The following is a 27,803-nucleotide window of genomic DNA, read 5'->3' on the forward strand; positions in this document are numbered from 1 at the left end:
CAGCTGTGTCACTCAGGGTGCGTTTAAGAAAAACACATCCGTCTTTATGTGATGGGTGTGGCCAGAACTTGAAGACAGGATGATCCTTTGAAATTGGGAATCCTTAATACCCTAAGCGACCCTCTTTCCAAAGTCTTCCCTGTCTTTGAGGTGCTGAAGTGTGTATGGCGCCATCTGCCATGTCACCGCAAATGCCATGAGGCAGGGTTGCCTCCTTCCTTCTCACACCCCGCATGCACTTCCAACGTTGACAAGCCAAGAAGGGGCTCCCTGGACATCAGATAGATGAGGTGTGCACATTGTCCACCCTTGGCGGTCCCAGTGTGGATGGCAGAGAAGCCACCGTACCCGCTGGCTGACCGGAAATCCTTTCTTCTGTGGGCGCATTGTGTCGTTTGTGCTCTCGTCAACAGCCACGGCCGTCTCCGTGAGGTTTTCTTTGAGGCTAATTCATGGTTGCTGAAAACGGCTTGCTTTACATTTGGTTCAGGGCTGCTGTTCTCCAGGGGAATGCAACTCTGCTGCCTTATACCCTCTTTAAAATTGTGGTTTCCTTTCCAATTTTCTAGTATTTCTTTATCCTGCTAAAAAACACTTCTTTATTAAAAAATTTAAACTTACAGAAACATTGCAAGAATTGTGAAAATAAACTGTGTACTTTCCAACTAGATTCATCACGTCTTTACATTTTGCCACTTTTGTGTTTTCTCTCTCCAAATTGTTGTTATTACTTTTGCCAAGCCGTTTGACTGTCAGTTGTAGAAGTCACCTTTGGCCCCTCAACATGTCAGTTTTACCTGCCAAATTAAGGATATTCTTTCATGTAAGTGTAGTATATTTACTGAATTCAGAAAATTTAACATTGTTGCAATTCTATATGCAATAGATGGTCTATTTTCAAATTTTGTCAATTAGCCAATACTGTCCTTTATAGCATATTTCCCAGTGCCAGCATCCAGTCTAGATGACACGTGCATTTAATCGCTGTGTTGGCCTATCTTCCTGAAGGCTGCCATTCTTCTGCCGGATGCTCTTTAATGTTTTCTTATGAGCATCCGGCTCAGGGGCCACATTCCCATTAGCATGATTCCCAGGCTGGGTTACAGACCTTGTTTTGCTTTTCATGCAACATAATTCAAGGCGACAGTGATGGAGCTGCTCAGAAAGCTGGTCTTGACATGTCCAGCTTAGAGAAAGTTGACTTGACATCTCTAAGTCCTTGAGCGTTGCCCGAAGCTTGATGCTATGTGGATGCTACAGTCTGTCAGCTCATTGCCAGACTCTGCGGCTAAAAGAGCTGAATTGGGGAATAGCTTTCAACTCTTTATCTCGGTGGTGATCTTTTGCTGTGTAGCATTTCCCCGGTGCAGGCTAGTGCATGACTTCATTCTTTAGGGTATGCAGCCATCCCAGCTCTGCCTGCTGGCTCAGTGCAGTGCTTGCTGTGTACACTGCCGGGAACTGTCTCCATAAGCCTCTGCTCCTCTATGTGGTGGACATCCGTGACTCTCTCAGCGACAGCACAGGCAGATGGGTGTGCTAGAAGCTCTTCTGCACCCCAAGTGTGACCCTCACAGGCATGGCGGTTTCGGGGTTGATCCTTAGGAATTCCTGTGAAGTCTACTGAACCTGATGTTCAATCTACATCTACTCCTCTGATGATGAAGAATGGCCATGACTAAAATGGAATTAAAATGACTGGTTCAAGTATCTTCTATGGGCAGCTCCCAGAACTCAAGATTGCCCACAGGGCAAAGTGCTGCAGGAATGCAGACAGGAATTCAGGAAGTAAATCTACCTGTCCCCCACATTTCCTGATAGAATGTGCAAGGAGGTAGACACTACTCAAAGAGTCTGTCCCGATTCCCCTTCCCTGAAAGCCACAGATGGCGCCATGTCACTCTTACAGCCTTGCTAGACTGATTTTGTAATCTAGTCCTTGACAGAAAAGGCATCATGAAGGAGACAGACTCATTGGGGGGAAATCATTAGCACCATTGGCTGAGCTATGCCCTGGTTATCAAAATAGGCTCTGCTGACATTCAATGTCACACTCTCTCTGATCTGATTGTGTGTGGCGCTCACGTGTTGGTTACTCCGATCTTTGGTGAAAGAATAGATAGGTCATTTCCGAGGTAACAGTGTGAACTACAACTATTTACAACTTAAATTAAGGATGTGACAGTTTCTCACAACTGGGACTGTGGCTTACCTCCTTGATCCTTTTGTTTCAGGGTTCCTTTGATATTCTCAGTTATTTAGAGCACATCCCAGGCCTGTCTGACCTTGTTGATGTACTCAAATTGCCTATGTAGGAGAACTATGCAATGTGCACATAGGAAATAAATCAACTTTTTATTGCAGTTGACTCTTTACTCTTTCATGTTTTGTGATTTTCTACCTTCCTACCTTTTCTTCGTTATCCTGTCCTTCATCTCACTGAAAGGAAATGAGGTCCTGCTTCACTCGCTCCCAGATTACTTACACTTGAACTCGAGGCATTTGGAGCATAGCTGAGACCTGAGAAGGAAATGCGAAGTGCTTTGAACCCTCAAGGTCGGTGTTGGTGAGGCCGTGCTATAAAACCCAGCACCTCTAATGGAGTACCTAACTGTGCTCAGTGGTGCCACCATTCTAACACACTGGCTTGTAGTGCCAGATTAGGAAGGGAAGAAAAAAATCTATTAAAACAGAGTAGGAGATAACAGGAAAAGTGTCAAAACAATATCACAGAACTCAAGAAGCCCTGCTTCCTGAGCCTGTGGCCCTGTTAGCACGTGGTTCTAGAAGACATGGACAACCCCCCTGCACCCACACAAATCCTGAGTAATGGGGGAGAGGGGAAGAGAGGGGAGAGACAGAATTATATTAATACGTGTAAGTCAGTGGACTAAAGTAATGTATAAAAACAATTTCCTTTTTTAAAAAATGGGAGGACAATTGGATTTAAATAATTTCTGCGACTATAGTTGCCATTCTTTGCTTTATTCAGAATTGTGAGGCAGGACTCTGTATCTGTGAAAATACATTAATTTAACCTTTTCCTTTTTTCTCCTCCCTCCCTCTTCTTCTACCACCCCTCCTTCTGTCCCACTTAGGAGTTATGGAGAACTTGTATTTGGATGTGGGCTGCAGGGGGGTGAGGAAGGAGAGTTGCTAAATTTTCAGTTTCGGCAGAGGCCTGTGCAGCCCGGGCAGTTGACTGAATTAACTCTAGGGGATAGAATTAACGATTCTCCCAGGAATAGCAAGCATGTTCCGGAGATATGAGAACTAACTTTTAGGGTTTGCAGCTCCTTAAAACTTGAGTCTATGTTCCTCCTGTGAATGAGGAGCACAGTCTGTGAGCCTTCGACCTCAGAAACTAATTAACCCAGACTCGTGAGAAGTGTGGGTTGAATGTCAACTCTGCACTCATGCTGAATTCTTGATTGGAAAGAGGGTGGGGGACACGTTCTGGCGCATTCTGTTGGGAAAGTCGCCTTATTTAGAGAGCATGCTGGGAATACAGCTGCTGCCCTCACATTACTGCCAAACAGCACTGGGGATGAGGATGTTCTGAACTTTGTCTTTTGATACAACTGTTACAGATGTGTTGGCTGTGAAAAAAATTCTGGCTTTTTTTTTTTTTTTAAGGAATAGTAAACATTGACCTATTTAGTTTGGGGTTTTCCTAGATTCATAGTTAGGAATTTATTGGTCCTCATATAGATAGCCCAAAGGTTACATTTCTTTACAGTTTATAAACTAAGCTTAATAAGTGTTTGGAAGAAATGATCTTCAAAATAATATACCATTTCAATGATTATATTCACATTTTCATTAATTATGCAATTGGCGAAGCTTTTATTGTCCCACACAAGAGGTAAAATTTAGTTTTTCATTTATTTAAAAAATGATATGAATTCCGTTTTGATGATAAAAATAATCCAAAGCTTGTTCATGACATTGCAGGTTTCAAAGTGGGTTTGGAAAGGGGTGATGTGGTTCAGTTTCTCTTACTGATCTGCTTCATACTTGCTATTGGGAATGATTGGGTGGTTTCCCCGTCCTTATTGATCACGCAGTACTCTCTGTTTTCTCATCTGAACTTCAATTCCCAATGTTGAAATGCTAGATTAGGTATAATGTCATTCATGGAGGCTAAAGGTCATCCTGAAGTCGCTGGTGACTTTTAACTTTCTTTGGTCCAGGTGGTTTGCTCTCTGGCTGAGAACACAGAAGGCTATACTGTGTGTTCTTTGGCTCTATTTTTATCAAATGCTTTCCACTGTATGGGTGATTTCTAGGAAGGTTTGAAGAGCATGTAGGGTTCAGCCAGCTAAAGCTGCCTGCGGGGAGAAGTTTGAGTCCTTTGATTAAAGATCAGGTTCACAGTTTCAAGTGCAAAACTCTGGCCCAGCACTCTTTACTCTGAGGAGCTCCCTTGTGCTGTGGGCTCTGTGGGGTCAGTGCCAGGAGTGTACCCTTGAGCAGGAAGTATCGATTGACTCTTTGTAGCACTCAAAATGAAATAATTGATTTTATAACCTACTACCCTGTTTCCCCGAAAATAAGACCTAGATGGACAATCAGCTCTAATGCGTCTTTTGGAGCAAAAATTAATATAAGACCTGGTATTATATTATATTATATTCATCACATCACATCACATCACATTACAACCCGGTCTTATATTATAGTAAAATAAGACCAGGTCTTATATTAATTTTTGCTCCAAATGATTCATTAGAGCTGATTGTCTGGCTAGGTTTTATTTTTGGGGAAACACGGTATTTGACAAGAAAGGCATCACGAAGGAGACAGACTCATCGGGGAAAATCAGAGTGGAAAATTTAGAAGGGCGGTAATTAGGACAGCTGGAAATAGAGACCCTTAACCTGGAAATTCCAGGTAGGTGATATTAATTAGTACAGCTGAATCAGGAGACATGTGTTTCCCCTGAAAATGTATTGTTTATACTTTCCTTCCCAGTATATGAACTCCAGACCCTTAGGGTCAAGTGCACCGTATTTCCTCTTAGTACAGTAGAATGATTATGGGATGAAAAGCATCTCAGAGGTTCTTGATCTCTGTGTAATTTTGTCGAAGTAAAGACTGGAATTCAGAATGAGGAGGATTGATGTGAGATTTTAAAATCCCATAGTTAAGTTATGCACACATATGGACCTTTTGAAAATTACTTTTATTTTCTGATTTACTATAAATATACATCAATTTGCCAATCGGATCGTTTAGTTACCACGGCCCTGGGGGGCAAACATGTTTTGAAGTTACCTTCTTAATGTTTTCCATTGGAATGGTTGACGGTTTGAGTGCCTTCACAGAGGCAGCTTTTTGTGGAAAGAGCAAGGGTTTAGTGATTAGGCCTCCATGCCCTGTCTGGTGATGCTGGGCTCTCCAGATCTATGAAACTGGAGCACTTCTTGGTTTCATGATGACTAAATGAGAGTCTGTTTCTAAGGCTCCTATAGCACATGTTAGGTACACAGAAAACATTGTCTTTTCCCCCTTCCTTCTTCCATGTGAGTTCAAAGACACCACACTCCATTCTACTGAAATTTGGGATAGAACCACATGCAAGAAGAGTGGAGATGTGATGCTGCGGTGGGAGCTATCGGCTCCATATGTGTTTTGAAATTCTTTTAATAGGATTTTGTGTCTTGGCTTCCCACTTTTTCACAGCTAGAATGGAGCCCATCTGCCCTGTAAACCAACTGTCTGCTGGCCTCCAGGACTCTTCAGGAGTTCTTTCACTGTCACTCTTGAGACAGTCAGCATGTGCTGTGCTGCTCTGGCCTCCCCAGAAGGCTCTGATGTCTTGTTCAGACGGGTGATGAAATTCCTGCTACGTGACAGGCACTGGACAAGGCGCTAGGGATGAAAATAGGAAGAAATGTGTGTATTGTTAGGAGACAATGTCTGGCCAAGGGCCCAAATGCCTCTGCACTGATTTCCTTCACACCATCTTTGTGGCGAATCTCACAGGAAGCAGTAACGCAGTTTTTAAAAAAGTTTCTCACAGTGATGACACTCAAGCCAGATGCCAGGGTCACTTCCTGCTGATACAAATCCCTGATGTGTGTCGGAATTTTTTAAGCATTCCTCTTAAAAGGGTGGATTCCCTTCGGAATAGCCAAGTATCAGTGCTTTCTAGGAGTGATTTAAATGGAACAATCTCTCTATATTTTGTGTCTTCCTTCTCGGTTTATCAAAGTTGAGCCTCAAATACGTTTTGAGGAATTTGAGGAGACACTTGATTCAAAAGCTAGGGAGTTCTTGGGCTACTGGACAGTCAAAGAAGTTCTGGGGCTTTCCTTCCCTAAATAGAAGTAGTGGATGCTGTACACCTTAAACTTATACCGTGATGTATGTCAATTATATCTCACTAAAACTGGGGGACAAAGGTCTCTTTCACACACACACACACACACACACACACACTCAGAAATGGTAGTGCTTCAGGAGAATGTAGCTAAAAATAAGCAGCAAAGAACAGCAACCCTGAACAGCAAAGAATTTGGCTGCCAATTTATAGCAGCGGCAATCTGTTTTGTAGGAATGTGGGGGTGGGGTGAGGTATTAGTGAGCAAGAGAAATTTGTGGTGGGCTCTTCCCTCCCTCCCAGGGATGGCAGGTTATGTCATATGATAGGCATGCTTCTCCAGCAGGAATGTTGCTGGTAGAACACTGAGGCTTTAAGGCAGGGGTGTCCAAACTTTTTTCAATGTTTTTCACCAGGGGCCATATGCGGTAAAATACACAAACAGCCGGGCCACTCACTCGAGGTGAAGTACGTATTGCCTCACCTGGTTTATTTAAGTAAACTAAATATATTTTTGGAATTTGCTGCGGGCCAATTAACAGTGGATCATGGGCCGCCGTTGGCCCGCGGGCCGTAGTTCGGACACCCCTGCTTTAAGGAGAGTTAGCGGAATTTGTGAAAGAGAGTTAGCAGAATTTTTTTTCATTGTGGTAAAATATACATAAAAGTTACCATTTTAACCATTTTAAGTGTACAGTTCATAGCCTTTATGTACATTCACATCGTTGGGCACCTGTTATCACCATCCATCTCCAGAACTCTTCATTTTCTCAGACTTGAGCTCCATACTCATTCAACAGGAAAACGTTAACACGCTATGTCCATATGAGGCATGTGCCCTCTATACTTCCCGTTAGGAAGCTCGGGAAAGAGGATATTGTCTTGTATTATCCATGGTAGTACTTGGTTTTCATTTAATGGTTATACTAAGGCTGTAGGAGCACAGTAAGTTATGAATCTATCCTCTGTGGAGAGGTTACTTGTAGTAGTAACACAGGGTGGAGGTGCATGGAATAGAAGGATGGCACCTGGCTTCAGAGTTCAGGGTAGAGATTTAAAATTAGGTTGCATTGGTGACATAGTCACAAGGGCAGTGGCAGTGGCATTCAAAGTGACTGGGTACAGCTATACATCTCATACACAGAGAAAAAGGGGCTGCCTGGGAACATGATATTTGGGTCTATGGCCCTACCTGTGTAATGCATGTCAGTTGACAGTAGTTTACTTCTAATTTCTGTGTTCATTAAGTTAATAGAATTCAGTAAGAATGATTGTTTTGTTTCGATTTAACATTTTAACATTTTATCACATTTGAAACACATTCATAATAAACTGTTGCTTTTACTTTTTTTATGAACCAAAAAATTAGAAAACCATTCACAGATGATTGGACAGTGAGTTATACCTCTGTTCTGTGCAATGAACTGTTTCAGGAAAGATTTACTCTGGTTTTCAAAGGGGGAAAGTTTGTGTTATGCTAATTTCCTGTCTAGCCAACAGAATAAAACAAAAGAGGAAAGAGGGACCATTTTGATTCCTTCAGCTCCTTAGGCTAAAATAAGATTTCCCATCCTGTGTTTTGCCCCTCCTAGATTTTATAGACAAGACTTTTTTTTTTTTTTTAAAGCATCATTATTGATGAAATACTTTCAAACAATTTGTAGGTTTGCACAAAGTTTAGCATAAACATGTTCTGTCAGACTAGAGAGTGAATCATGGTGTTGGTCACTGATGAAAACACCTAATTAGGGTCAGTGAGCTAAAAAATAATATAAAATAATTGAGACTGGGTGGATGATTTATTGAAAGAAAAACAAGGGCTGAGGAGTATTGCCTTAAGAAGGTAAAATACACAAATTAACAAGACGGAAAAAAACCCAATTGTATGTGGTTCTGAAAGTTGAGTGAAGTACACATGTCAGAAATCACTCCAGGGCCAGGAGCGAAATGACAAGAACCTGTAATGGGCCTTGGCATCCAATGTCACGCTGAGGAATTTGACATAGTGTAGTGCTCTGGGTAGCTCAGTTGTACCAGCCCATGTGAACCACTATTTTGGTTGAGGGATGAAAGCTGCATATATCCTACATTTATTTCCATATTTAATGCTGTGAAATGCAATCAAATGCGTCTCCCACTAAAACGATACTGCACATAACTTAATCTTTACTTTTTTGAACACATTTAATGATTATGGATTTAAAATATATTTATTTTAGAAACCACAGTGTGTTAGGGTTTTTTGTTTGTTTGTTAAGTTTATGAAAAGCTATAGTTAAACTGAAATTGAAATCTATGACGGAAAAGCTAGTCTTATTGATTAATTTGCTTAGTAATTTATCATTAACATCAATTGTTAATTCCAGACTGTATTTTTAATAGAGAGAAGGTACATGTTTGGAGTAAATAGACTGAAATCATTTTTTAAAGTCAAAGTATGTATCACTGTGTAAATTAATCTGTGGGATTTGGGTTATTTTTATTTGTTGGATACTAGTAAAAAAGGTATTATGCTCTAATCCTCTTAACCTTCTTCTACTTCACATGCTGAATAGCAAAGCTTGATGTGGTTGAATAATTGTGCAGACTGAATGAATGTAACCTTTGAGGAAATACAACCCATACTGTGAATTCACTTATTTTCAGTCTGTTTCAAGATATGTTGATGTAAGCCTATGAAAGGAATTTTCAATTTATAGCACTCTATCTCTTTAAAATATGTTTCATTCACATGTTTATGGATTGGATTCTATTGATTTTAAAATATATCTGCTACATTTCAATCACACACACCTTTTAACTTACCATGTATAGTAAGGGATGTGCTTCTGTTAGTCTCCAGCTATAAACGCTTACCTGTGAGTTCTGAGACTTCATTTGTTATCTTAGTTACTGTAGCACAGGACCTAATATAATAAGCCATCAATCAATCTTAATTACATAGGTGAAAACACTTTCGTTTATTCTCTGAGTAGCCTAATCAAAACAATAACTCAATTTCTTTTCATCCCCAAAACAACTGGATTTGTCTGATTTCAAAGGAAATATACATTTCCAAGTTGAAAGTTCTGTAGAAGTACATTGTGAATTGATCAAAAAGGTGAATAAGAGGTTTCAATAATTTGCTCATCATAAAGGAATATGTTCATGTATATACACACACAGACACACACAGAGACATATAATGCCTCTATTTCTTTGTGAGAATAAGATCAATAGAAACCACAAAGTTTATATTAGAAGTAATAATACACTAAAAAATATATGGTTGCCCTAGAGGTATTAATTGAGATACTATTGATTCTTTAAAAATTAATTTATTGGGACAACATTGGTTAATAACATTACATACACATAAGTTTCAGGTATGGATGCTATTGATTCTTAACATGAAATTAATTTACGACTCAAAATATCTCTGATAATTTAAGAGAATAGTGACTGTGGCCATACATGAGAGATTAGTGTTGGAGTCCAACCATTAGACACAAGTAAAGAAAAAGCAACTCGAAAGAATTGAGTTATCACCTAGTAGTTTATCTACAAGTCATAAAATAAATTAGAAGTGGAGGTCATTTTTGCCATCTTGTTAAATCAGATGTTTTATCACAAAGAGAAATCCATGTTGATGCTCCTAACTGTTGGGTATACTACTATAGAGAAAAAAAGTAACTGAACAGTTGGTAGTTCATCGTAGATTTGGCTGATTACATCATCGTTATTATTTCAGTGTCCTAAGGATTTCAGTTTTTTTTGTATTGCTTGGCCAGGTTCTCCTTTCGAATAGTTTTATTAGCTTTTGGCTCATCCATGTTTAATTTCTTTCAAGAGCTGGTTCAACTCATTGCCTTCAGGCATCTTCCCATATTCCCTGCTGATCATTCCTTCCGTCTCTTACAGTTCATTTGCTTTTGTTCTTGTTAGTTTTCCCCTTTGAATAACACCTTGTTCACTCCAGTGCAGAAATTATAATGGACTGTTCTAAAAATGAACCTTTAATTAGAAATTAATGTTGAAATTTGAACTCTAGAGTTGGCGGTTTATAGCAAAGACACTCAAGTTTTTCAAAGAAAGAATTACCGGCCTGTCAGCACATAAAGATATTCATCAAAATGTGAAAATACAGTTGTTAACAGTACAAACATGGCTTCAGTTTCCAGTGAGATAAACCTCACCAGGAAGTATTCGTTTTGAATTGTGTTCACTATGCAGTTCACCCTGACTCAATATGGATTCTCTTTGTTTAATTTAAATTTCACAGTGAGTGGTGGCAAAACGCTTTCTAGAATTTTCTAGATGTTAACATGCTTAATGTAAGTACTTTGCCATTAGAAACCATATTTCTGTTTCCACAAATCTAAAACTCTGTTGTTTACACAGTGGGTCATGGGGAAATAAGTATTTAATGTATGTAAATGAGAAAATAAACTAGGGCTATTTCTGTATCATTTAAATTGAAGGACCAGGGAAATGGAATAAGTTATATTTCCCATATTTTATTTATTGCATATTTATTTTCATAGTAAATTATGAATGGCTTACGTCTACTAAATATTTTTCTTAAATTCTCTTGGAAAAGATAAGTTTTTCTGAAGCTGTAGGACATGTAATAGGCATATCCTCGTAGTATTACATTTGTCAATTGGTTAGATCATTTGGTTTTAATAGGTGCTGATAAACTTAAGGATTGCTTTTTTTAAGTCTTAGGAGTTGGACTCTGCTGAGGGATGTAGTAGGGAAGTGTGGTTTGGAAATGACCACTCGCACAAGAACCTCAGAGGTATCTCTTGGCATCACCTCGTGGCCGCAGTGTGAATACCAGAGCATGTCATTGAGAAACCATGGCTTTGACCAGCAAAAGTTCAACTTCCTTCTGTGGTTTACCTCATTTTTTTTTCTTTTTTAACCATACATGTTATACTTTGTTTTTAGATGGGTTCTTTCAAAGTGCCACTTATGGCTTGCGAAGTAGCATTTTAGGTCCACCATCCATTATCTTCCATAAAAGCCCAATGAACTTGTTGAAGGTTTTAGCTGTGGCCCTGCTCAATTTTGCACGTGACCTGGAAGTATGTCACATAGAAATCTTCCAGATGGATCTCTGACCTCTGTCAGATGCAGAGAGGGATTGCTGTACTGCCTTTTTGGGTATTCCTCATCCCACAGTTTATTACATGAAATTACATGAAATTTATTTACATTTTGTTTCAGTTTTCAAACCTAGTTTTAAAGATCTTGGTAATGTTTCCTACAGTGAATCCTCTGAGTTTAGAGAACTGTGCTGCAGCATTTTAGAATCTGTCATTTATGAAGAGTGCAAATCCTTCATTTATTTTTGAAAAGTGGCTTTAGAAAATGAGTCTGGTATTTGAGACTGAGCGCAGTTATGAAAATTACACTTTAGCTTCATTCTGGCTGGCTGGGATTAGTCTAAACATGCATAGTTTTCTAAAACATGTCCCATATCTGACATGGAAGGTGAACAGCTATAATTGCTATCCTAACAGGATATTGGATAGTCCTCTATGCAATGGAAGTGGCCGTAAATTAACCGATATTATAATACATTGTTTGATGCATAGTATGTGTTTAGATTCTACCCCACAAGAAAGAATATCTATTTTACTATCCTTGTTACTGAAAATATTACATGTCTTCCCCATCATGGAGCCTGATGTCTAGTTGTGTTAGAGTGGCAGGAAAACCCTCCACCATATGGCGGAAATCTGTGTTTTCCACTACACCACTATATGCCCCTGTGGTTCAATCCTCTGCAGATGTCTCAGTGTTTCTCAACTTTCCCTGTCCTTTGTCATCTCCATATTGGTTCACACTGCTTCCTCTTTCTGGAATGTTCTTGTTTGCCATCCCAGGCTCTGCCATCTTGCCCATGGCTCAGGGTTCCGTTGACCCGTTACCTCCATGAAGCAGATGCTGAGGCTGGTTGGTCCCTGACAAGGTGTGGCTACTAAACAAGTGTTCGTTTTCTTCTTCCTTCATCAACTCTTTCTTCCAGTGTATCATCCCAGTCCAAAACAATTTTTCCTTCTCAAGCATCTTGTGTTTTTATAGCCGCAGTAGCAGTCATCATCCCAAGTTACTTTTATCAGTATTTTTCTCCTTCTAGACTAGAATATACTTGCAAAATGGAACCATGCCTTATTCATAGTCTGTCACATCACCTAGAATAGTATGTGAACATTAAGCAAGTTTATATTCACTCCAGTAGCTCTAATTGGACATTTCATGGGGGAGGAGGTTGAAATGATTGGCTGAAATAAACTTTGGGGATTGTCTGCTGTATGGGAAATATTCTTGCATAAGGATTTACTCTATTTCTCGTATCAATGAATATAATCATGAGTCAAATAAAGTTTGATAAAGAAGAATATGAGCTACATAGTTTGACATTGGAATAAAAATCTTCACATGAAATTTGTCTAATTGACAGAATTGCCAATTGAGAACTGAGAAAATAAAAATCGGTTCTCTTCTATGATAAAATGAGACACGTTCTTCCCCTCCCCTCCCCTCCCCTCCCCTCCCCTCCCCTCCCCTCCCCTCCCCTCCCTTCCCCTTCCCTAATTTAATGTAATAATATGCAGTGCATTTTCAGGGTCACAAAAAGAAAAACATCAGAAGTTTACCAAGTGTTCTTTTGATTTCGCATTTAGACCCCATTAGGAATTTTTCTGAAGGCAAAAATGCAGGGAAGGTCCTGGGGTGGGTTCAGAGGGTAGTCAGAGCAGGAGTTCTTTAAGGGCAGGGGACCAATTCTAACCTCTTTTCAAAATCCACTTTCCTGCAGACATTTAGCACCTTTGCAACAGTATTTTAAAGATACTATGTTGATGTTCTGTTGCTAAGACATGGATGTTAAAAGAAACACTGACTATGGGATTCATATAGAGGGGTGAGAACAAGAGACATGTACCAAAGATGGTCAAAGGAGTCAGCTTGAAGGTGTTGCTTGCACACCAAAAAGAAAACAAAGCAGGACATGGCCTTGGGCACCGTCTTAGATGTTAGAACCTGGTCTCTTTTCCTTCGCATTCCCCCTCCTACCTCCTCTCTGCTCTTGCTTCCTTCTTTCCTTCCTTCCCTCCTTTTCCTACCCTTCTGGCCCTTTCCTCTCATCCCTTCCTTCCTTCTCTCCTTTTATCTCTTCTCCAACTCTTTACAATATTTCTAACCACAGCACTAGACTGTATTTCTCCTACTCCAGGTGGATTTGATGGGCGTGAAGAAAGCACACTATACTTCTGTCTAAAAACATGCTTTTGAATTAAATGTTAAACTTGAAATTGTATGTGCAATAGATTGTGCTGTCACTTATGAATAGAAATGAAAAAGAGGGCATCTATTATACCCAGTTGTTGGAATTTCCAGGAAATTTGATACTGCTTTTTAAGATACCAATTCTAGATTTATTTATCAGTATCAAAGTTATTGATATACAAAGAAAAACACAGAAGTTAGTCACAGTGGGCTTTGGTTATGCTACACTGGTGCCATTTACACTCAGGCCATTTGGCTAAGACCTCAAATTTGACTCCACATCTGCCTCTGGAGTTGGCTGTCTTACGTGTTACCTTCCCACCTGGCACCTATGCCTACCTCCCAACCAGTTCCCTGTGCCATCTCTCCCGCCACCTGTTTTCTTCCTGGGAGAGTGTACCTCCCCTGTCACTTACTTTGTAAAACTATTTTCGACTCTGTCCTGACTTCTGGCAGTATCCCTCTGTTGCTGCACCACCCACCTGTTCCACACGCCAGGTGCTGTGTGCCCGTGGGCTCTGCTGTACCTCACCTTTGCATCTTTCTTATAGCAGTGCCTCCTCCCCACACCTGCCTTCTGTCACCACTCCACGAGGACCTGTTCTGGAGATCCCTGCGTCCCTCGGACAGGACCCCGTCCTCTCTGTGTCTGCGGGGCTCTGCTCACCTCTCTTGTAGGGTGCACTGTATTGTCATGTCTCACTGTCTCCTTCTGCTCGCTGACATGCTCAGCTCTGCATGCTTAGCATCAGGGAAGATGACCTGGCCTAGACCAGGTGCAGAATAGAGCCAAAATCGTATTATCCATGAGGTAAAACTGGGCACTGAGACTAAGTGTGAATGAACGGCCCACCTGGGACAGCTTCCATTCCTGCTGACGTGCCCCCGTGGGGACTAGGCTTAGAATGTAGAAGGAAGTAATAAAAGTGGATATCTGAGTGGCGGTGGCCAAACTGGGGTAGAGAAGGAGTAAAGACTGGTTTATATTTTGAAAACATAGAGGAAAGATGAAAAACAAAAATAGCTAGAAGAGCTCCAACCCAAATGAGAGTTGGATATTTTCTCAGAGTTAAAGGAAATAGTCCAGCTTTTTAAAAAAATGCCTGACTGGGTAAGGTTTGCTATTCTTCAGAGAGTAACTGGAAAGTATATATTTGGGCCTCTCATGAAAGAGTCTTTGATGAGGCCAGTCAATCAGTGTGGGAGGTGGGGAGATAGTAGGGATGGAAGGAGAGGAGATGGCTGTAGAGGGCTAAGAGGATGAGCTGGTGAGAAAAGGATTCAGGGAACATGGAGAGAACAGCTAAGGGTAATAAATTTATTGTTGGAAAATTTCCCCTCTGAAATTACGAAATTTGAATTTTACCCAGGGCCAAAGAGTCTCTAAGTCCACACATTTGCCCAGGACAGTCACTTGCTCTTGGAGAACATTCTGGTAAGCGTAGGAGGACCCCTGGGGTGGAAATTTGCTGAAATGGAGTCCTCTGCATTTGTACATCAGGACAGTGAGTCAGCAACCACCGGGAGAAGCCCCCCCCCCCCCCCTGTTCATACCTCCAGGCAGCGTTTCTACCCATGAGTCCCAGAGGACACCGTCAACCCACCAACTCACGTCACATACAGCCAATTGAACCACTGTCACATGGCAACTAATTATAGTCACATCTGTTTGCAGCTGGACTAGACCAGTGACCTGGAGGTGAAATGCTGGGCTTCATTATCATTCCCTCTAGTCCTTCCTATTCCCCAGGCAGGGACATTTAATGTCCACCCCCAATGAGTACAAGAAAGGGAAGAAAAATGAAAATGAGTCAACAAAAATTGTATGATGGGAGAAAATGAGAACAGAACCGTGATCACATGTTGATGGTCAGAGGAGCCAAGCAAACACCCTCATTTCATCAGTGCATGTTGTTTGCCGGGAGCCCTGTGCAGGCTCTGAAAGTCCATCTCTAACGAGAAACAGAGCACAGCCTGCATCTCACATGCACCATCCTTAGTCACACTGAGAGACAGAGAGATGCTCCATATCAGAAGTTTCGTTTGTTTCTCAAATGTTTCATGCTAATTTGTTTGTTTGCTAGGAATGTATCAACACTTGTAGTTGTTTTCAAATTAGAGCAGAAATATTTTGTGAGTCTAAAAAGTAGTGAGGATGTTCTGTTTCCATGTTTTCCATGATTGAATGGAACAGATACGTTATTTTAGCTAATTAAATTCTCCTCTCTGCTGAATTAATGGTGAAGAATTATTTCCACATCTTTTGAATTGCATCTATCTTACACTTACCACAACAAAGTCATGGTGATATAATAATACAACAAATGCAGATGAAAGCACATGGATTGTGAGCTCCTTGGACATTAACCACCCTTAAATATACAATACCAAGCATATTTCTGGAAGTTCAAAAATGCTGTGCAAATGTAAGTGTTTAAGAAATTGTTATTTGCACCGCAACACTTGGCTGATATTTTGCTCTGTATTTTGTTATTAATTTTAAAAGTCCTCGCACACTTTTTGGGGGTAAGTTTTATTAAAGAAATGCACAACTCAATGCATCTGGCACTCAATGCATCTACACACCCATAAAACAGAAGCCAGATCATGAACCAGAACGTTTCCAGAAGCCTAGACATCCCTTAGGTCCCCTCTCCATCACTAATAGCCCCCAAGAGTAACCACTATCCAGCCTAATTTTGTTTAGTTTTGAACTTTATGTAAACATAAACAGAATCACCTGGTGTGTTCTTTTGTGCGTGGCTTCAGTATGCTCAGCATGGCATCTGTGAAGTCCATCCATGTTGTAGGTAGCCAGTGTATGCACAGTGTAGACAGCTCCGTTCCGTGAATACATACCATTGTGTATCCATTCTCCTGTTTCCATTTGGTGCTGCTGTATATAGCACGGCTATGAAGTTGTGAACATTCTTGGACACGCTTTTTTGTTTGTTTGTTGAATTGAAGTACAACAAAGTACAAAAAATGTAAGTTCACAGCTTAATGAATTTCTACGAGTGGAACCACCTACCATGTAACTACCACCCTGATGAGGCAGAGACTGTTTCCAGCAACCTCCCTCGCACCCCCTCTTAGTCAGCCCCGTTGAAGGTCACTACCATTATTCTGACTTCTTTCCCCATAGTTTCACCAGTCCTTGACCTGACTGCAATGGGACCCATATGGTATACTCTTCTGTTGAAGAAGTTGTAAAATTCTCTTTCACGGCAATCGCCTTGGGGCAGGGCGATGCATGGAGGTGTAGGGACCCATTTTGCAGAACTTCATGGTAGTAAACAAAATTTTAAAATAAAAATGATCAAAAATAGCATATACTAGTTAAAATAACAAACAGGGTGGAAGTTAGGAAATAAATATTAAAATCCCCCATGTATACTCGCTATTTCTTTATGATGTTTTCATATCCAAAAAGAGTGTGAGCTCTTGGTATTTTTTTTTTTTTTTTTTTTTTTTTTGTGGTAATTTTTTATTTATAACACCAAATTTTTTTGGTAATGGAATGGAATGAAAAAGAATAGAATTGAAAAGCACAAACTCCAGTACCTCATGATAAGGGCAAATATTATTTAATTAAAATGGTTTGGTAATAAAAACATGTGAGGATGTCTTTTGATGCACACCTGTGTAATCCCTGCAGGGTGTCGACCAGGAGTAAAATTGCTGGGAAACGCGTGTGTAAGCATTTAGTTTCCAGAGATGCTGCCGGTCTTCCAAAGTGGTGGTTCCACTTGACAATTCTGCCAGGGGGTTATGAAAGCTCCACTTTCGGTTTCTTTGCACTTTTCATTTCTGCTCAAGTAGCCCTAAAATGCATTCTTTTGTCTTCATACATTTCTTTAGTTGGATAGATAATTATTCAAAAGATTCCCTGAAGAAATGCTACCACCAGAAAGAAAATTAGGATAGCAGTATCACCACAAAACTATTTTGACATTTTGCACAGCATCGGGAATGTGAAAAGGAATTTGAAAGATAAGCTGTTTAGACTTGGCAGATTTCCCCATGTCCCTATTTGGTGGGATGTAAAACACATAAAAATTGTTAAAGCTGTGATGTTAAAGGTCTATCTCCCATCAGAAGCAGGGAAAAAAATCAGAAAATTGAAGACTTCACTCCGCTTAACTCATTCCAAGTATGTTTTCCTATAGTAGATGTGTCAGATAACAAATTGGCATGATAGTGCATCCTTATGCTCTCTCTCTCTCTCTCTCTCTCTCAGAGCAGCATAGTGATTGGCATCCCTTGGTTAAGTTAAAAGGCACTCTCCAAACAGAGTTAGAGAGACTTCCCCTTCCTGCATCCCCACATGGAACTGGCTTTAATGTTGATAAGAGCTCCCTTTTGCTCTATGGATCAGAGAAAGACCGGAAATAGGCTTTATTTCCATTTTAAGTCGTTGACCTCCATCTTTCCCCTGCCTTCTTTGGCACTAGTCCTGTATATCGTAAATCTTTGGGAATTTTTAGAACTTAACATACTTTATAGGATTAATGCTGATTGTTTGACTCTGGAAATCTTTAATTGGGGTATAAAAGAATTTAAATAAAATTGTTTTATCATATCCTGAAAAATATAAAGAGACTTGTACAGATTATAAAAGATTTTTGATTCAGGGCTTACTTTTTTGTACCTTTTACATTCCTTTCAAATTGTATTATTTGTTTGTGTGTAAAGTTGAAACTGCTATTGACATGGTATGTGTGTATGTGTACCTGACAGACTTCACTGAGAACTGTTGTATTTCATTTTCTGTTTCAAACACAATTCAGTTCAGTTTTCTTTTGGAGGTAACGTGTGCTACTCTCTTGGTAAATTATTGGCTGTATGGTCTACTGGGAAAAGGCGAAAAGGACTGTCAAGATTGACTGGGTTTTCATTAAGTTTTTCTACAGTTTTAGGGCTATAAATTATAATGTTTCCCCCTTGAGAGCTTTCCAGGGTTCTCTTTTCTCCATTGATCTGTGTGACCCATGTAGTGGTTGGTCATCAATGGTCTACTTCTATAAGAGAGACCAGGACCCACAACTCTTTGACCTTTGAGATTTTCAGCCACATTCCCCATGACCTACTCTGTCTGCCATGACTATTTGGGTTAGGCAATTGCCTTACGGGAAGAAAGCACAGGCATTGCTGTAGCGACTTGGAGCTCATTTACTCGATGCTAGCACTCCAGTGAGGGGAAAGGCAGGAAGAGAGTGTGAGTACTTCACAGAATGTACAAGTTCTTCCCATCCTAGAATCTGAAACAGATGGGATGGGAGCTAGTTCATGAGGCCCAATGTATTCCAGACTTTGGGAAAAATGAGCAGCCTCGTAAACTCCCTCAGATGTGCAGCCCATGAGACTGCATTCGAATCTATGAGACTGTGTATATCTTTTGATAATTGCTGAGAGGTCCAGATAGAAAATGGAATTCCTCGGCAAGTCATGAAATTAGCGACATAGCCTTTAACATGTAGGTCACCAATGAAATTGGGAATCTGAGTAACTCACGTAGTTATTTACTCTTTCAAACACAGTAATTCACATGGGGGATTAAGACTTGTGTTACTTAAGCCTTTTATTTTGTTTAATTAGCTATTTCAAAATCATACATCACACCTGATTGAAAAGGGGTGTTGCAGAGTATCATTGGTGTTCTTTCTAGCAGTGCACCCTTGAATCGCAACTAAAATACCGCTATACGCCAGGGTGATAGCTCGCATGGGCCATTATGTGACAGCAATTGCAAAGACCAGAATAGTGGTATTTCAAAGTTGAATTTATTTACCAAAGTAAACATGAAGCTCATGATTTTTGTTTGTTATTCTAAAAATAGTTTTTATTTTTTTTATTTTTTATTTCTTTAACAGAGCTATTTACATAAAGTGGTAGGCCACCCAGAATATAAAATAAACATCATGGTCTAAAAATGCCTTTTTTTCTGAAAAGTTGACCATAATGCAGATATTCTTAGAATTATCAATTCTTTGGAATTGCCTGCCAGGTCCATAATTGGTACTAAAATTTCCCAAATGAATAAAGCTGATAAGGATTCACGAATGTCTTTGGTCTGAGAATTAAGAAAAAAAAAAAAATGCTTGCTATAAACTGGTGGCAGCAGGGTGACGGTCCTTTATTTCTATAATAGAGACTATAATAAAGGCTTTAGTCCTTGATTTGTCATCTCAGATTTTCTCCAATGGTTGTCATGATCTGAAGTGCTGCCCAAAGCAAAACTAATTGTTACCCACACATGCTGGGTGTGTTTCTGTAGCAAAGGCTCACAAGCAACTTGACCCCAATATCCACAAGTGTGTCCCTGTAACCTCTTATCAGGGGTCCCCTGTCATTAAGGCATCTACTGATAGCTTAAGGAAACAGTTCCAGGAAATTCATTTTTATAACCTCCCTCAAAGTGAATAAAGATAAGCCTCTGAGATTTTTATCAACATTTCAGAAGAGAAAAACCCAGAACCACCAGATAGCCATTTTCAGTTTCAGTCATTTGATTCCTTGCCTAATCTGAGTTTTGAAGAAACTGTTATTGAACTGTAAGTAGAAGCGCCTGCACTGCCTCGGGCTGTGTGTGGGTTTCTGCGGCCAAGCCTGTGTGCTAGGTGAATGTTTCCTAGGTGGACTGTGCAAATAAATGCATCTTCACCCGGTTGGTTTTTCCTTCTGGCATCTGTAGGAGCGGAATAGAGTTTAGCAGAGTTTAAAGAGCAGAGGTTTGTGTTTCGGAACCTGGCTCAGAAGCAAGACAGTTGTGGGGAGTGGGGCAGCCGCAGAGAGGAGGCCAACCCGGAGCCCCCGTGACTTGGGGCTGCCTCATCGGTTGGGCTTTACTGATCTGGCAGCCAACCTAGCAGCTCCTGGGGGCAGTTCTGGGGACCCATGTCCCCCCAAGAACCTCCCTTCTTCTCTGGCTGGTCTGGTGATCTGGAAAGTCCCACAAGCATTGCGGAGTCCCCTTTTTGGAGTATTTTCCCACAGTGCTGTCATGCAGAAATACGTTGTGAGTTGGCATGCCATTGTCATTGGATTGTTATATACAGTTGTTATTTAAGGTTGATTAAATGACAGCACCACCCATAAAACAATAGTCATCGGGTACCTCCCACTCTGTTTCATCAATTCTGAGATGCTCGTTTATTCATGTTTTAACCGCTTTGAAATTGGGGTAGATCTAACAATTGATGATGTGTCATTGTTCAATCAGTGCTGTTCTTTATTTCTTAGTGTGGGTTTACAACTGATGTGCTCTCTGATGAAATACAATCTAGATCAGGCTCAGTGCGAGGCTCTGGGCCTGCCCCCAAAGTGTTCACGAGGTCCTGGGAGACATACATATAAAAGACTATAAGAAACACGGGATAAGTGTTGCAATAGAGGCACATAGTCAGCATTGTACGGGAGCCCAGGTAGGGCGCAGTCAGCCCTCACCTGGGGAGTAGACCAGAGATGGTGATGTTGAGTGAGGCACACCTCTTGAGTCTCTCAGTATTTGTATTTGTGCATTTTGGATGAACCTTCTGGGGCACAGGTTTAAGATTTAGGCCTCATCTCTTTGGTCATCAAGACCCAGAATTTGAAGTGAACTGTGAACATGGATTGATTTAATATATTAGGAGGTTATGAGAATGCATGCTGAAAATTGCCTAAAATGTGAGTTAGGGAAAGAAACAGGTCCATAATCTCTGGACTGTTGTCAATTGTCACTATTTCCAAAATATGAAATTCAGAACAGCTTACTGTCTTGGAGGGACTTAGTCAGGTTTCACTTTACAAAATAAATATCTCCAGATGAGATTGTGTTATGCAGAAGAGCTCCATGACAATGGAGCTAAGACTTGAGTATATTGTTAAAAAAATAGGCTGCACGTGATCACTATACTATTAACAGTATGGTTTTATTTTAGGAAACTATCATCCCCTGAAGCAGAATTTAGCTGTATGCAAGTATTTTATCTCAGAGTTAGTATGGAGCCTCTAGAGAAACTCCTTAACAAAGTTATTTCTACCATGTTTCCCCAAAAATAAGACCGGGTCGTATATTACTTTTTGCTCCAAAAGATGCATTAGGGCTTACGTTCAGGGGATGTCATCCTGAAAAATCATGCTAGGGCTTATTTTCCTGTTAGGTCTTATTTTTGGGGAACACGGTGTCATACCCCCTTACATTCTATCCATAATACCTCTGTCTATTTTGGTTTAAATTTGGGTTTTTTGAAGGAAATTGAAAGTATATGTCGGCACCATCATATGTTTATTGTTTAATGTGTTGGCAGTTTCACTTAATGGAAGTTGAAAGTGGGTTCTGATTTCAACCTCATCCTCACGTTATATTAAGCCTCCTAATTCAGTTTTCACGTCTGTAAAATGGGGATGGCAATACTTGTCATATTAAGTAAGATGACCGCGAATTGTTTGTTGCACCTGGTGGGCATTTGACCACATCAGTTCCCAAATTAGCTTCTGCATTTATTTCTTCATGGCACAAAGGTTTTTTTGCATGCCTGTGTGTGCAAAAAAGAGAGGGACAAAGCGTGGACTCCTCCCTCCTGAGCCGTCTCCCCTGGTCTCAGGTCTGAACCTTCCAAATCAGAAGTGTGACATTTTCATTGCCTTGCAAATATGGGTTGTGTCCTGTTAACGTAATCCCTTGGAGAGTCCGGTTCAAAGAGAGTAAGTGACAGCCTTCACTTTCTGAACTAAGTAATGCTTTGATATGTTCTACTCCGGGATTGCTATTTTGTCTGTTAGGGCAAGAGAGATGGACCATAGGACAAGTACACGATAGCTCCATTAGGACAAATCTAGATGTCACATACTTTAAGACTGTGCTCATAATAACAGGGTAGGACTTTTTTCATAAATAGGTGAAGATGACATAATCACTTCAGTTCAAATACTGACCGCAATTTGAAAGTGTTCTTCTATTTAAAGACTTTTTTCTCTTACTTCCAGGGTGGTTGTGCTGGCTCTGGCTGTGGGAAATGTGACTGCCATGGAGTGAAGGGACAAAAGGTGAGTAGCCAAAACTTAAATAACAGCAAGTCTTTTTGAATCACCATCAATGTGGAATTCATTAGAAACTGTACTAAAACCGACCAGATAATCAGCAATTCACGTTAAAAGCTTTATTACTATTTTAATAATTTCCCAGAGCAATACAAATGAAACAAAACTAGGCTTAACATTATTTCTGATGACTCTGAACAGCTATTCCCCAAAGATTGTAATAATTAGTGGCAATTAATGTAGGAAAGGAATTTGGTTTATTTTTCTTTTTTGACTGTAGAAGGAACAAATGTATTGGAAGAAAATCTGTTGAGTCAATAGTATTCTTTGAAATTGATGTATAAGAACTACACTTAGCCTTTTTCTGAAAAAAAGAAGAAATTCCTATTGAACTTGAGGGCCTTCTATTCAAATTAGTATTTTAAAACAATTTTTAATTTATAACACTTGTCTAGATTTATTTACAAAAACAGTGAATACTCATTGTTTCCAAAATGTAAAATTATTTTTTTCTGAGCCAGCGCTCCCCCTCGCTCTCATTTAAGAATCGTGGATCTGGATAATTATCATTTTCTCTGGAAGGCAAGTCGTCTCTGTGCCATTTCAGGTGTTTTGAGAGAGGGTGCCTGTCTGGTTTTTACTTGGGGACAGCACAGCATCGTGAAACTGTCTAGGAGTCACCATGGAAACCAGGAGTGGCAGGGAGAAAACACGGCCAATAAATGAGTCAGCTTCCGATGTAGAATCACACAGGAGGTTGGGGCCGCGTGGAAGGGAGTGAGCCTCTGTGGACCGCTGCCTGCTTTCGCGGTCTGAAGGTGTCAGCCAGGCCAGCTGTCACTCATGGCCTGCCGAAGGTGTATGGGGTCCCAGACTCACACTTTTGAATTTCAGTGAATTCTACTTTATAGGAAATGGTTTCATTTCTTTTTAGCTACATGCTGAAGTACTAACATTGTTCTTTTAAAAAAATATTACCTGGATAGTTTTTGAATAAATGAAGTATGTGACAACATTTTTATATCTTTCATTATCAACTTTATCAACTATAATTCATCTTCATGTGCGGTTCATTCTCTTATTTGGGGCGTTTTTCTAGCCAGTTCCAGTGTGCATTCTCGAGAGTTATTTTAAAGGAGAGGCAAGTATGTTCATACCACAAAGATTCTTTCTTTCTTTCTTTTTTGGGGTCTAACTTCAATTATACATACAAGCACACTGCACTAACAAAGAACCCTTAAAACTATAAAAAGTAGAACTTTCAGATGTCAACGAATAGGAAATGAAGGCCTATATCAATATTACGGTGTTTTTCTTGTAACTTAAAGCACCGGGATTTGGAGAGAGGCAGGCCAAGCTAGCATTTCTCACTCATAAAAACAACAGGGTCCATCCCGATGGCTTTCTTGATCTCCACTCCCATGCAGCAGCTGCGGAGCCTGGTGGTACTCCCCATGGCTCTGGTGGTTTTCAGCCTGCCTATTCGGTACATATGTTTTCTAGCCTGATTTATTTTAATTTTTACCCCAAACCCACCCATTAATATATAACAGGGCACATATATCCAGGTATAGCTTTCCAAATATTTTCCGCTGACTTTTTCATGACTTGATGACAGCTAATCGGGGACTTGGCCCACTTCAGTTCAGAGTTGCTTAAACATCTTTAGTATATGTGCTGCCAAAGCGAGCACAGTTAAACATCTTTAGAGAGGGCAGGGTCACATCTGAGTCACAGGCAGCACCGAGCACCCAACCCAACAAGGAAAAGGTCTTTAAACATTTCTTTTCAAAATTGAGCATTGATAAAAACCCTTGCTGTGGCCGATACACTCCTCTGGTCCAGGTAGGTGTTTATCATGACACGGAAACACGCCGTAGCACCTGCTTTCACTTGGGCTTGGGAAAGTCAAGGCTAGGAGAACGTTGAGAGAGAAGAAATGCCATTAGATGGTGATACTTTCTTGTGATGAGGGATCATGTCAGCCTACTACTCTGACCAACCTAAGCCTGAAATTGGAAAGCCCCAGAGCTCCTGTTAGGACAGGTGGAAGGTGTAAAATTCTGTACTTCCCAGCTAGTGAAGGAGACGTCCAGGATCCAGCGCTTCCATGATCTTTCCTGGCCTGACCTTGTTCCCTCAACACTCAGTCTCCTCCATTGCCAATTAAAAAAATTTTTTTTACACTATTATTAAATAAAAACTATTTAAAATAACTTACTGGCATGCTATAGGTTAAATCATTCAAAGACTAATTATTGAGTGGATTCAGAAGGCCCCTTGAAATCTAGAGGAATAACTGAATGGTTTAGTATTGTATCCTTTTAACTAAAATCAGTCTTTTCTCCACTTGAGCATAAAGATTTCAGTCCCATGAGCAAAGAAGCAGTCGTTCCTTCCACAGAAAGAGGAAATTTTAAACTTCCACTTATTGTCTTGGAAGTGATACTAAAATAATTAGTTTAATGATGTGATACACCTAGAGCTTGAGAGAGCTGGGATTTCAGATCTGGTTCCATTTCTCTCTTCCCAAGGTCATATAACAAAGAATTTTTCTTGGCTGGCACATCACTAAGAGAAGTTGGCCTTCTGCAACTTCCATCACCTCCCACGCATTCTCAAAGCAAATCCTAGACATGCTAATTGGGTATAAATGCAAAGTGAAGAAAGGGTTTAGAATCACAATTTAAATCTAGTGGTTCAAATTGCAGGCCACCTTCTCAGCTACTAATAAATGTCTTCAATTCTTATAGGAGTTATTTTGCTCTTCTCAAATGTCTGAAAAGTAAATGAATTTTGACTTGTGTTAAAAAGGATAATAGGAGCAACAAAACCCAGAGAGAGTTAGTTACCTAACTGGGACAGGGTGTCACCGCCTTAGAAATTTGGAAATCATTGTTTCCGAGACATGTCTTTCCACATCTTCATGAGGAACATTTTGACATGTTGCCTATTTAGAATCCACCAGTAGAAACTGGAATATCTCCAGTGTAAATTGCCAAATCTCTTTTGGCTAAGGCCTGCTTTCCATGGAGATGTGATTAATTGATGGAATGTCTTATATTCTCCAGATATCTAAGTAAATATTAATGCGGCAGATCCTTGGTCATTTTATAATCTCTTAGTTATCAATATATTCCTGGCCATCTTATTCTGAGTTCAACAGTTAACCTCATGAGTCTTTCACTGGATTTCAGTGTCTTTGCTGAGTTGTTTATTTTCCCAGTTCCCTGGCTGGTCGCTCATATCTTCAGATGTTTTCTCTTAGGTAATTAATTTGGGTTTGTACACAATGGCTTTGTGTTCTTCCTGAGGCCTGAGCAGTGTGGGAATGTTATCTACTTAAACTGATTAAGGTTTTGAATGCCTGCCTACTCAGAAGTAGCCAAAAGTTAAGCTCTTCTTTTGCTTGAATACCTGATTTTCTCAATTGTTTGAGAAGATAGGAAAGGCCACACATTCCCAAAAGTTACTCCTGCTGTATGCTAGGAAATTAACCATTTAGATTTTGCTAAAATAGATTTCGCACAAGAAGTCTTTCAAATATTTTAACCATGGAATCCCACACTTATGTAAAACTATCAGAATATGACCCTGCAGTCTCCCCAAAAAGGAACTTCAGGTTAAACTAGAGAGGTAAGATATATGCACATGAAATAAATAATAAGTTAAGAATGAATTATCAAGTTCTAGGAGAAACAGTGGAGAAAAAAATGTTACATGTGTTCTGAGAAGGGAGTGATCCCTGTGACCTAAAACCATAAATAACGGGACAGCTTCCTAGATGAGACGGATCCAGGCAAATTTTGTGTTCACCCATTCACCGGAGTTGCTTCGATATAGAATAGGGTCATCTGTCACACATGTGCTGAATTTAACTACACTGATCAGAGAAAACAGCTCTGGCCAGATGATGCATGCTGTCATAGAAAAAGGTTTGACAATTCCAAATGCAGTGACTCTTGAAAGGGACATTCCCAAGCCATAGTCTCAGAAGTAATGAGAGTCTTAATTAACCAGAATTATAGTAATTCTAGTGAATAGTGGAAACTGCGTGGGTATCTCATAACTTTCAGAATTCTTTAACCTGCTCATAACCAGATCCTTGCCAACGATGTGAAGAAGAAGCACATTATCCTTTTATTACGGATGAGATGGTTTATAAATCGCAGCCGCTCTCCACATACTGGGTCAGCACAGCAGTAATATAGTGATCAGACAGTATAGTCCCAGAAGGCATTCAAGGCTCAATGCATTCAAGAGTTTTGAAAATAGGATTTCTGTCTTTTTGCCTAAAACATGTACCATACCTGATTTGGAAGGGTGGGAGAAATCTGGCCAGTCTGGGAGTGATTCTGTTTCTGGCCCTCGAAATCTAGGAAGAAGTTAATGCTGTTTCAGCACTAAGTTTGTGCGGGATACTCTTTTCTTTCATTGTGGTAAATGCTTTGTAGCTTTACAGCCATTTAGCTTCTATATATATTGAGACAGTCAATAGATATTCCACATCAGACCTCCCTATAAACCTATCTGTCTGTGTCTTAATATTGAATTATAGCCTTTGCTATATCTTGGCCAGGACAGAAAAATCCTGGCTGTGGAGCATCAGAGCAAGAAAAAGAAAGGTGCTGATGTAAGCCCCTCACAAGCAGAAAAGGGGTTTTTATGCTTATAATTATTAAACTCACTTTACAGTTGAAGAAACCAACTAGCCCAGGGTTTCTCAGCTTTGGCTTAGTTACACTTTGGGTGGAACAATTTTTGTTGTTGTGGGGTGTCCTGTGCACTATAGGATGTTTAGCAGCATCCCTGGCCTCTACCTGCCAGATGCCAGCCGCACCCTCCCTCCTCCAATTGTGCCGTCCAAATGTCTCCAGATGTGACCAAAGTCTGCTGGGGACTGCAGAGAATAGGGAGCAAAACTGACCTGGGTTGAGAGCCACTGAACTAGCTCAATCTCACAGTGAATTAGAGGCCAGTAATAGGATTCAAGCGCTATCAGAGCACTAATCAGTTTCCATTCTTCAAGATAAGAAGATGCTGATCTGAGAGAACCCAGCACGATGACCTTGTGGTTCAGAATATCCTAGAGTCTGGAGCAAACTCCCGTTGTTCTAAAATGGAATCCATGGTAGTACCACCTTCCAAGGAAAGCACACCTTCTGAAGCCTTGGTC

General features: G+C 40.2%; 1 protein-coding gene across 1 annotated transcript in view; it reads left to right on the plus strand.

Annotated features, from left to right (window-relative positions):
* The window catches only part of COL4A1 (collagen type IV alpha 1 chain), a 145,620-nt gene that overhangs the window by 41,563 nt on the left and 76,254 nt on the right, over positions 1 to 27,803 (plus strand). The window contains exon 2 of the mRNA XM_019731071.3: positions 22,574 to 22,633. Coding sequence (XP_019586630.1) covers positions 22,574 to 22,633 — 60 coding nt within the window. The remainder of the gene's footprint in view (positions 1 to 22,573; positions 22,634 to 27,803) is intronic.

Source organism: Rhinolophus sinicus, chromosome 16, assembly GCF_057876585.1.
Source record: "Rhinolophus sinicus isolate RSI-liver-muscle chromosome 16, RSI-T2T, whole genome shotgun sequence".
NCBI classification, from domain to species: domain Eukaryota; kingdom Metazoa; phylum Chordata; class Mammalia; order Chiroptera; family Rhinolophidae; genus Rhinolophus; species Rhinolophus sinicus.